Below are 12,403 nucleotides of genomic sequence, written 5' to 3'. Positions count from 1 at the left end.
CCTGCTGATGACGCCGTTATTTCTGATGCTTAACAGTCTTCTCCAGAATGCTATAGAAAGCAGTGTTTCTTCTGGTCATTGAACGCTACTTTTTACATCACACAGCCGCTCTTTCACACCCAATTTCAATACTCGCACTTCCGCCTTTGCACCCTTCAATTGCACATTGTCGGCCAGGGGTGCGAGTGCGTAGGGCACATATGTCAGACTCAAGCCCCGCGGGCCAGATGCGGCCCGCGGAGCATTTTATGTGGCCCGCGAGATAAATATCAAAAATATATTAAAACTGGCCCGCTGGCCGATTTTACCACAAATACTTCAACTCCCATGATGCTTTGCGGCGTCAGCGCGGAGCTGACGCGCCCCCTCCTTTGTGTTTTTTCCTGCGCCTGCTGCCGGTCTGCAGCTCCGCTGTCTCGGACAAACTACGCTCCTCCCTTTCAACGCTGAGTTCACTCAGCTGTTTTCTGACGTTGAAGCCCAGAAACGGAGATTCTAGCCGCTCAGTAATGTGTTCACGACTGAAAGAGAGTTTTCGAACTAACGTCCAGACAGAGCTGATATAATTCCAGCGAACAGCGACACGCTCAAACCAGCACGCTCTGTGGTTGCCGTCGTTGTGTTTCCTCCCCGACACACAACAACGTGGTCAAGCTGCTCAGACATGTTCATCAGCACAAACCTATGTGAGCACCTGTTGTCATCTAATGTTGTCATTATTATGATGAAGATGAACAAAACAACTGGAGCCTCCTCAGCTCAGATCAACCCCATGATGCAGGTATCTGGCTGGAACAGGTGAGCATCACAGTAAACCAGTGGAGCAAACTGAGCTTTAAATATGTTGGTTTTATGCTCTTTTTCTGCTGCAAAACATGAAAGTTAACAGGTGAGATGTTGCATTTTCATTTAGGATAAAATTATATTTTTATTTTGTTGTTGGCCCATGAGAAAAGATTTAAAAGATTTAAAGATTTTAAAGATTTTAAAAATGCTCATTATACCACAAGTAATGAATACCACTGATGCCTTTTATTTAAAACTGACTTGCTCGTGTGTAATTTGGTAATTCCACATTCAGTGTTAATGCAGAAATAAGTTTGTTTCCAAATTTAAAGGTTAAAAATTGCATATATGTTGATAAAGAAAATGTGGAAATTTGCCGTCACTTTTTCAAAAAATATTAAGTTTGGCCCTCGACTTCGTCCCAGAGTTTCATTTCGGCCCCGTGTGAGTTTGAGTTTGACACCCCTGGCGTAGGGCATCCTGATTGTCAAGTGCGGAAGGTGACCACACCCCTTTTTCACCCTCGTCCCTCACTTTCCATATCGATGCAGACTTCGAACAAGGGTATTACCCTGAATCCACTGCGGAGTGGGAATTTTTAAAAGGCTGAGCAATGGCCGAAGTGCCTTTTCTGAAAATATGTGAAAAAATTTCATTTTAAACTAGTTAAGTATATGTATTAATGCTCTAATATTTGTGTAAAACATTTAATGTGAACAGCATTGAATGTAAATTTAGTCGAACGATTGAAAGTATTTATAAAGTATTTTTTTTAAGTAGCACAAACAGCGAGTCGGCACACTTGTGTACTATGCACTCTGACCCTACTGTGCATTTCCTCCAAGTGCACTTAACAGAAGTGCGTAGGGCGCAGTTTTAGTATTGGGATTGGGCCTCAATGCATCCCCCAAACGGTACAGAGTACTTTGACAGAAAAACAGCTCTTATGTCATTCGTGTTTATGTCCGTGGACGCATTTCGACGTCGCTCACTGTCGCAACAGTTGCGATATGTTGACATCTTAGCAAAAACCTGAAAGGGACAATTTAGTAAGGATGAGAGGACTGAGCCATGGTATTTTCCCTGTCACCTTCTCAGAGATGTCCTGAAACTCGTCTAATGGAGACGCAGCTAATGTGTTGGCAGTTTGGTCATTAACCCGCTAAAGTCGTCTTCTGTTTCCTACATTTCGGACTCTTGGAAGCTAATTTCAGACAGAAAATAAGACGGGTTTCAGACACGTGCCTCTACAACTTTTTTAAGAAAACTTTGACCAGTGTGTTTTTATATTTTGGAAACTCCTTTACAAATCCTGTTTGTGTTTTTAAAATGGGGCGACAGTGACACAGGAGTTAAGTGCTCGTCCCGTAATCGGAAGGTTGCAGGTTCGAGCTCCGCTCAGTCTATCACTGTCGTTGTGTCCTTGGGCAAGACACTTAACCCACGTTGCCTGCTGGTGGTGGTCTGAGGGACCGGTGGCGCCAGTGCTCAGCAGCCTCGCCTCTGTCAGTGCGCCCCAGGGCAGCTGTGGCTACATCGTAGCTCATCCCCACCAGTGTGTGAATGGGTGAATGACTGATTGTGTTGTAAAGCGCCTTGAGGGGTTCCAGGACTCTAGAAGGCACTATATCAAATACAAGCCATTTACCATTTAAAATCAAGTCAACCTTTGCTACTTTAATTACCCACAATGCTTCACTCTGCACAGGCAGGCTGATGCAGACGCAATTACCAGATGAAACCCACCGCTGCTGCAGGCCCACATTGATCCACACAGCCCGCCTCCTTGCCTGGCAGTGATCAATATCTTCATGACTTTCTCACGGAATCAGCTGATTGATTAACCAACAGCTAACACAAGCCGGCAGCGTCGCTCAATGAGAAAATACAAAAAAAAGCTTCTGTACATCAGGAAGTATTTGACGTTTTATTATCCTCCATCACTCCGGTTAGGTCAGAAGTGTTAAACATGACGTGGTATTTATTGCATGATTTAAGATCTTGGTGTTGGTTGTTTTAATTAAAGCTTCTGAGTTGTTGAAAGTGAATCAATGCAATCAATCCCCTCGGATGTTCCAGTGGTGTTTGGGTCTAAAACATTTTAGATTAAACATTCAGTTGGAAAGCACCTGTTTCTCATGGTTGCAAAATCAGAATAAACACAACAAATGACTGATTTACAGTCTTGGGGCCTCGAGTCTAAAAAAGCTTCATCTTCTGTTGCCTTAAGTCAAACGTGATTCCTCGTCAGGCACCAACATGAACACTTCTGATGGTGGAAACAGAAACTTGTAGTCTTCCGTCATCCTGTAAATCAGGTTCTGATAGCCATGGAACCAGGCTGAGCTTAAGAGAAGGATGACAAGATTTGTTTGTCTATTTTTGTGCTGGTTTTACACCAAGACAACAAGAGCTGGAACACAAACATTTTTCATTTAACCCTTTGATGCATAATGGTCACTACAGTGGACAGATACTCAAAATTGTTATTTATTTGTTTTTGCTATTAAGCACAGCTGTTGAAGACTTTATTGCATTTAAGCTCCTCCATTTGGACTTCAGTAAGCCAAGCCAACATATTTCATGTTTAGAATGCACGCTGTCCACTGAGATGGACATGTAATAAAATATTTGTAAATTATAAAATTTTACAAAAAATTTTTGTTGAAATTTGTTTCATTCACACCTAAAGACGAATGAAAAAAATTGTTAAAAAAAATCATGGTTGAAGATTTCATAATTCATGCATCAAAGGGTTAAAAAATGGCCCGTAGGTGACCCCGGACTTTAGCAGCCTTTGTCAAGGCAGCAGTCTCTGTGCCTCCTTCTGACAGGCCCTGAGCCACGCCCAGATCAGCTGGGAGGGACCATCCCTACTGGGAGTTCTGGTTCGACCCCATGGCCTTCGGCCATCTGGACATGACATTAACCTTTTGAATGCAATGCCCGTAGGTGGCTTCCTACCAGGTGTTCAAGCGCAGCGCCTCTCCATGTGGAGTAAGCAGAAGGGAAGTACGCAGACGTTAAACACGAGTTTAAATATTACATAAACCTCTTTTGGCTCTAAATGTAAGAAGGAAATACCCAGACCACCGGCTGGTCTGAAAACGGCGTTAAATTTGAAGTCATGTGGTTTTACTGGTTTGTGAAATTACTAAACACTGAAAACTTTTGATGGATAGTTTTTTCCCTCTCTCTTATCCATCTGACTTGGTTCAATCAGATGAGTCTCAAAGCTTCTCACGCCCCGAGAAACCATTCAGGCACAATTCAATTCAATTCAAAAATACTTTATTAATCCCAGAGGGAAACTGATTCAAGTCCTGCCAGATGAAACAGCCTTTAAGTCCCTTACAGTGAAATGTTGTCTCTGAAAAGCCGTGGCATAGTCCATGGATAAACACTCCGACCCGATGAAGTCCTCTGTATCGTTTGTTGGACAGATTCCCTGCAGCTGGACCCCTCTGTGTGTTGTCCTGTCTGCTAACGCCGCTTTGTTTGTCTGCTGTGCTTCACAGGAGCTGCTGGAGAAATTTATGGAGGGGAACGTGAGTCTGGACCAGTTCTTGGATTCCTTCCAAAGCTCCAGGAAGACGTATCACATTCGTCGGGCTCAAGCAGAGAAGATGCAGGAGGCTGTTCAAGCCCAGAAGCAGCCAAGCAAAACCAAGCGAGCGGGGGAGAACCAAGTCCCAGTGGGGAAGAAGGACTCCGAGCTGCCTCAAGAGCCACAGCGGCCCAACGGTTTCGTAGCACAGGGACCTCTTAGAGTGTTCCAAGTACGCTACGGCTTGACGCCGGCCATCCTCGTCCCCCATTACCCTGTGTCCCCCCCTCCCTCAGCCCCTGGGCTACAAAGCAGAACCTCTCATTCTGAATCCCAAGGACAGAACCACATCCTCAGCCCCAGTAACCCACTTCCAGGACACGGCCAGCCAGTTGGCCTCAGGGTCATTGGACAGCTGTCTGGTGGCTGGCCTGCTAACGGGAGGCCGGTCCGAGTGCAGCAGCTTTACAGACCAAACCCTCAGCAGCCAGAACCGCCATACCGATAAGCTCCAGGTGGGTCAGAGAGACGGCTGGAGAGGTCTTCCAGGACCAGAAGGTGGCTGATCATGATCACGTTGGCTCAGGCTGACCCTGACCGGCAGCGCTGGAGATCGAAGTTTCTGTTCTTCATTCATAACACACCGGGAGCATCAAGGGAGCAGAGCAGAGAGGTAGAGAGGAACCAGGGAATCCCGTTTGGAAACCAGTAAACAAATCTCCTCACAGTCCGCCCTTAGATCTCGTTTTAATACTTTAGTAAAACGAGATCATAAAGATGTGGGGAAAACAGCTTCACTGGCTGCAGATCAGATGATTACAGCTCAACCAAGTGATGATCCTCAGAAACGATCACATGCTTTATAATGCCCTCTTTGTGTGTTTAACATCTCATCCTCATCAGAGCGAAAAACCACCCAGTTTCTGTGTTGTCAGCCAAACAAAACCTAATGAAAAACTAGATTTTATGTTTATTTAAATCTGTAGTTTAGTAAAGATGAGATTTGACTCAACACTGGATTTTGAACCCCGCCCCCTGTGAGTTTTAAAAGTAATTTAAAAGTATTTTATTGTGTGTTTTATATCCTCAGAGTTGTGAAGCACATCTATTAATCAGGATCTTATTGTTCATTCGTGCATCTGGAAGCAGAGGAAGCTCTGTGAGATCTGAGCCGTCATCCAGATGAATGATGACACCAATAAAACCGCCTCTAATAAGCCTCTTGTCTGATCAAAGTCGTGAAGTCCATCCTTCCTGAGGTCGCAAACGTTGGTGTCGAATGAATCTCCACTGGGCGAAGTTTAGACAGAGATATCCCGTGGAGCCGATCGGGTGGTGTTGACTCCTTCGATGGTCACTGAAGTCTGTGTTATTTGTGTGTTCGGATCACCGGTGATTACCCAAAGCCTTCAGCCTTCTTGTGCAGTTTCATTAACACCGTTGCAGCTCACATCAGTGGGCGATTTATTTATTCATTCATGTAAATCCCATTTTAAATGGCTGACTTCAAAGCTTTTTTTTTGTTTACAGCGCTAATCGAAGAGCTGCTTCTCCTTTCAAAGAAGCCAGTGTTTTTATTTCTTTGTCAGAATTGAGCTGCGGAGTGAGAGGAAATGGATCTCTGTGAGAATGTCAGCACTCTGCAAGCACATAGTCAGAATCAACACAGGTTTAAGGATTTTTGTTATCTGTCTTGCAGATGTACTATAGAGAAACACTTGGGATTGTAGTTGCAACGGTTCTGCTCTTGAACATACGTTCATAATAACTCATAAGTGCATGCTTAGTACAGCTCGAGTACACGAAAATGCCTTCAGTCAGCCAGCGCCCAGTTGCATAAAACTTAATCTACTGGAAAAACAGCAAGTTTTATTTACAACATTTTTTTGCTGTTGTTGTTTTAAGTGTCATTTTGGTCTCTAACACCAAAATGAGGTTGAATGCTGACATGCATTTGCACAAATAAAGGAAGTTTAGGCCAAAAGTGTGTGTGCAAAAGTTTTGGTCGCGCTCTTTGAGGATGATGCATCATTAGCCGAAACCAGAACTGCATTTTACTATTTTAATGAATGAGATTCCAGTCCAAACCAAAATTTTAATGAGTAATTTTATTGCTCTGTGCTCCAAATGTCCGCTTGGTGCCATAAAATTCATATAGACACCAGAGTGGTCGAGGAACTAATGAGCTTCTGGGTAAACACACCACTGTTCATAGTCTTGTTTTTGTTTGGTCTGTTGCTTTTACATTTTCTTTGTGGATTTTTTCAGTATTTTTGTTCGCACCATTGGGATGAAAATGATGGCCAAAACTTGTCATGTTTGTATTTAAAGGTTGTAAAAACATTTAGTTGTGAGAACAGTGAGGATAAAGTATAATAAAGTATTTTTGAATTGAATTGAATATAAAGTTTTGTGAATGGTAAACGACGAACAAAACTTCTGAAATAGTTCTTCCACTCAGATAGTTGTTCTACATTGTACCCGTTTGGTTATTGGATTAAACCACCACTACATGTTGAGAAAGAACAATCTGACCTCAGTTTTCTTTAATAAATTCTATTTTTCTTTATTGGGTCTCTTTTGGGACTCCAGAATGTTTTGGTGGCTGTATCTTGAGGTTGATTCCATTTTTGAAAACAAAAGATTAAATCATAAGAATGTTTGCAAACCTCCTAAAAAGTTCAGGTGCATCCCTCCAAGGCGATGACATCACAGTGAAGGCTGTCTGAATTTGAAGCATACTCAAAAGGACAGGTCTGTTGCATCTTTCCTGGCACAAGCTATCCCAGGATTCATTGCAGGTTGAACAGAGAATTAACTGATGGCAAAGGAATGAAACGCTTAAAGGGATTCTCTCTTAAGCTTGGTGATTGTTAGGGCCGGGCAATAAATTTATCGTTATCAAAATTTTGGACTCTTACCGAGATAATTTTTCCCATGTCAATAAATTTGATACTAGAAAAATGGAAAGATGTGTGTGGTTGGCAACGTTCATGTCCCTTTAACTCATTCATTGCCAGCCGTTTCCTGATCGCTAAAGCCCTTCGCTGCCAGTGTTTCTCATCGTTTTTACTGTTGTTTAAAGAGTCACTGAACGTTGCGCGCTAGGATGAGGTCGACGCCAAAACAACCAAAACAAAGCGGAGACTCACCTCTTACATCAGGAAGAATCTGCACGTTTCGAGTGTTATCCGTTCTTTCATAATCCGTTGATGAATTGTGATCGGCAGACGCTTTTCCGGTTCGCGCCTCACTTTTTTTTTTTACAGCAGCGGCCCAAAACGATCTCCTAACACATGGATTTTCTGCTTCCTGTTCACGTGACGTATGCGGATGAAGATCGGCTTCAGAGCTGAGATGTTTGTTCTCACGGTGTGGGGGCTCGTCCGACGCCCACTCAGTAAAAACATTGGCAGTGAAGAGTTGGATTTTAAATGGCAGTGAATGAGTTAAAAAAACTGTACAATTTGAGTCATGTAAAAATGTGACTCAACGTACTAGCCCCATCTAGTGGACAACCTTTGTTGTTACCTATAGTCATCGTCCATTTATCGTTATTGAGGTGAAATCCTCAATATATCGTGAAGTTGATTTTAGGCCATATTGACCAACCCTAGTGATTGTTAAATATATTTTTTGTCAAACGTTGTGATAAAACTCCTCGTAAATGACCGCTTAAGCCATCGTGGTTGCTAGGCAATAAGTACATGGTTAGGTAGGGGGTGGGAATAAATATGAATCCTAGACTTTCCAAATTCACAGCTGCTCGCTTCCAGTCTTTGTAGTTGAGAAAGAACCCAACCGATGTGGACCTGTTAGGACGTGTCTTTCCGAGGACGCTGCCCCTGAATTTAGACACAGCTATAATCTTCTCATCGTTACAAGGGTGCTCCACAAGGTTCAGTCCTTGGGCCCTACTTCCCCTGACTTCTGTTTTTATCATTATCTTTGCTCTTATACAGATGACAAGATGCACAATATAAACTAGAAATTAGGACCTGATTTGCACAAAAATTTGTCAAACGTAACTTCATGTCCAGTACTGCCTAATTTATTCTCAGAACATCTATATTCTACCTCATTTTCATTCTGTTCTAGGCTAACAGCCCCTAGATGCGTTTGCTTAGCTTCATATACGATTCGACGGTCTGAGGGGTGTTAACTGCTGGATCTCAGAGAAAATGATCCTGACAGATTTTAGCTTGTGAGGCAACTGGGCGCTGGCTCCAAACATTCTGTGTCCACTCAGGGTCTTTTGGGAGAAAAGCAACGCGGCTACGGAACCTGAAGCTCATACCACCCCAGGGTGATGATGAGCTCATGAACATGGACCTCATACCCGCCCTCTTCATGTTATCATAAACATGGTGACACCATCTTACTCCAGACATTCCTCTGTTGCTGTGAGATTTTACTAAAACGAGGCTCAAGTGTCATCATGGCTCCCAGTCCTGGTAGTGATTTTTCTTGTGCAACACCTCTGTCTGAAGCATCGACGGGGGTGGGTTTTCATTTTATGTATGTGTTTGGGGGGAAAAGAATCAAAAATGATGTGAAGTGCTTGTTTCTACAACTGTGGATGTGTTTGTCGGGTCTGTTTTCTAAAGAGAACTCCTCCCAGCAGCCTTCTTACAGGAGAGAATTTTATTGTAAATAAGTCACGGCCTCGCAGATTTCAGATGCTCGTCTGCATTAAAGAGGATCTCGTACAGAGGCTTCATGGCCGCTGGCGCTCAGGCCAGACGATTAGGAGCGACGGCAAAGCTGGTCAGCTCTGCAGCGCGTAAGGCTGAGCTAATAGTGTCCATGTGAGCTCATAGGCGTTCCTGCTTTGTAGCCTTATGGGTGCGGGTGGCTGTCAGCGCCCTTCAAAGTAAAACAAAAGAGAATATTTACAATAAGGGTAGTGAGGAGCAGCAACAGCTACTTCCCTCTCAGAATAACTGTCCTTAACTATTAAATAATGATTTTACAGCCAGAGTAGGAAGTTGTTTTTATTTACCTGCTTTTTGCCTGATACTCAGATTACAAATACACACAAAGAGACAGATTTAAGAAAAACCCCAAAAGCACAAAGCCTAGAATGGAGTAGCACCAACTGGAAGATTTTTTGGGATTTGTTAATTTCCTGTTTACCATCTTTAGCTAACAACATGAAATTGTCTCCGAAGAACAAGCAAACCTGACTCAGACACATTTAGAGAGCAAGTCACCCCCAAATCAACTGGGTCAGCCAGTTGATCGTTCCAATTGATCCAAACTGAAATGGTTAGACTGATGGGTTGAACGATTTTCCGTGCAGTTTTACCCTCTTGACTTTTCATCGGTGTCCGCTCACTTCCACTACTAATGACCTGATTTACCTCAGCTGTATTTTAGGTGTTCAGTATCTCAAATTTGTTTCTTTTAGTGCAAAATAATCTGACTTTTTCAGATATTTTATTTGTAACGGGTCAGAAAACCACATTCTGTGTTTAAAAGAAAATCATGTTACCTTCCCTGTTTTTATGCATTTTCATGTCACTTCCAAGGATCTTCATAGCCGACAGGTTCTCACAAACAAACCTAAAGATAACCATCAGCGCAGTGCATTGTGATCGTACAAAGACTGCACGCATCTCCTCTGAGGCGAGGAAGTGAAACTGGGCTAAATCTACGTTTGAGTCAGGGGTGTCCATAGCCTAGAAATCTAGACAACCCGTAGTAAAAGATTTTGTTCTGCAAGTTGGTTTAGCCACGCTCCATTGTAGCCTCAGCAGGTCTACAATTGGCTCGCCTATAGACCAGGCCAATCGCAGCGCTCTTTGCTTCTAGAGAGATGTTGCGTTGGCTTAGCATCAGAGCAGTGGTAGAGAAAAACTACAAAAATGGCATCAGCTCGTTTTAAACGGCGTTTGCATCCACTTTGGACAACTTAGACTTCAGAGGTACAGAAGTCATTTATTTAAAAATATGTGTATTTTCTTATTTGACAGTTCTGCCTCACTGACTGAAAAAGATGTCATGTCCTGCGTTGTCCAGTAGCATGCAGAGACGGTTTGAAAGACAACCGTAGATCCCGCCCCACGACTGAGTTCCTTCTATGGGTCGTGGCCAGACTATATTATAAAGGAAGGCTTGCCAGGCTAGGGTCAAAATCATCAATAGTCCCGGTGGGTTACAAGAAAAGCGACTTTATGGTAAAAAATTTCTGTCCAAAATAGGCATGTTGGTAATAATCTGAACAAAACAATGATAAAGTGGAGAAAGTGATGACAACAGCCTGCAGGTGGGGCTGTGCAAAATTTCTCCGAGGGCCACAAATGGCCCCTGGGCCAGACATGCCTGGTCGGTAGGCTTTATTGGCCACCTATCAGTCTGATTATGTGGTGCTAAATCAGTGGAGGCTCTGGTTGCTGTGCTAATTAAAAATTGGTAAATAAGTAATTAAAAGTCAAAAGCAGCTCAGTGGTTGCTATGGTTCATGCTCTGAATACAGCTGCACCTTTAACTTTTTAATGTTCGGATAATTTAGAAATGCTCAGAACCTGGATTCCCCCCCCCACCCCCACCCACCCCCTGTTTAGGCGTCTGTTGTCCTAAACATGATTGGTATGAAGGATGTGCCTGAAAGAGAGGAAGAGATCTGCAGCACATTTTCTCTCTGACCCAAATTTATCAGTTCAGATGTTGAAAGGAGGCTGCTGGGGAAGTTCCTGTGCATGCTGAGCTTTTATGTAAGCTGTCTGGTGCTGATTAGTCGTTGAAGACCACTCTCAGCCAACATTTCAACATTCAAGTGACCTTAAATAACATGTTTACACGTGAAATAATCACCACTTGCTTCCCACTTGGATCCAGGAGATGTAAATAAAATACATTTGCAACTGAGAGTGAGTTTGTTCTTTTCCGTCACTAAAATAATGCATTTTACTTTAAAGTCTGCTTCCATTTAAAGGATGCCTAGCTGTCACTGTTGAGTGTGGCCTTGTGGAGTCATAGCAACCGTAACTAAGGAGGAGAGGGTGGTTTGTCCTGTCTTCGTCACACGGCAAACAAAGTGACTGTAATCAGTTTTCTGAGATTAGCAAACTCCTCTGCTTAGCCTTCCCATCTCTTAAGTCTATCTGCTTTTCATCTGCTGCAGACTCACCGTTCTGATCCGTCTCCACGGTTCTTTTCATTGTTATGCAGATGAGTCCCAGTTAACTTGCTTCTGCTAATCCAGATGGGATCAAAGCTCTTTCAGCAGGCTATCTGCCTCTCTGACAAATATGGCAGAGCATAGATGAGCATCACGGCTCTGCTGGAAGACCTGCAGCGATGCTCGTCTGTCTAAACGAGGTTAATCAGCTCAGGGCCAGGGCAGAGGTCCGCAACCATTTTTTCAATTCATAGAGCTGGATGTGGGACCCCCCCCCCCCCCCCCCCCCACACACACACACACACACATACATACACACACACACACACACACATACATACACACACAAATGAGGTAGAATGTTATGTAAATGAGGTTTATTAATCATACATTCTAAAAATATGATTTAAGATCTAAATTCTGGATCACTGACCCCCCACCCCACTACTATCTCCCCTCTTTTGAAACCACAATAAGGCCTTTGGTGAAATTTAACCAAACCAGTTAACTGCTGCCCCCTAGTGGTCACCACAGTTTTCACAGCTTTTAAATCTACTAGAAAAACTTTTGAGAAAAAAAGATTTTGCAGAGAAGTATGATATTTATTTGTACATGGGTCTAGACTCAACAAATAATTATTTTGAAATAATTAAATAGCTTTTATTTGCCAAAAATAACCAATTTAAAAAACTTTGTACACTGAAATAGACTGACGCCACATTTGTCCTTGTACTCAGGTAGGTAGTATTATATATATATATATATATATATATATATATATATATATATATATATATATATATATATATATATATATATATATATAACAAATTAAATTCCCATCTCACCCTCCACGGGTGGTCTCATCCTTCCAAGCTCGGAGGCCTGGGAGCTTGAGGGTTCTGTGCAGTATCTTAGCTGTTCCTAAAATAGCATTTTTCTGGACT

General features: G+C 42.8%; 1 protein-coding gene across 1 annotated transcript in view; it reads left to right on the top strand.

The window, feature by feature from the left end:
* vps37d (VPS37D subunit of ESCRT-I) overlaps positions 1-11,203 on the top strand; it is a 47,905-nt gene extending 36,702 nt beyond the window's left edge. Inside the window, exon 4 of the mRNA XM_015961893.3 lies at positions 4,305-11,203. Within this exon, the coding sequence (XP_015817379.3) occupies positions 4,305-4,841 (537 nt within the window). The 3' untranslated portion in view covers positions 4,842-11,203. The remainder of the gene's footprint in view (positions 1-4,304) is intronic.
* The last annotated feature ends 1,200 nt before the right edge of the window (positions 11,204-12,403 follow it).

The sequence above is a fragment of the Nothobranchius furzeri genome, chromosome 10 (genome assembly GCF_043380555.1).
Source record: "Nothobranchius furzeri strain GRZ-AD chromosome 10, NfurGRZ-RIMD1, whole genome shotgun sequence".
NCBI classification, from domain to species: Eukaryota; Metazoa; Chordata; class Actinopteri; order Cyprinodontiformes; family Nothobranchiidae; genus Nothobranchius; species Nothobranchius furzeri.
The sequence above is the reverse complement of the archived record's forward strand: the minus strand, read 5'-3'. Positions and strand labels throughout refer to the sequence as shown.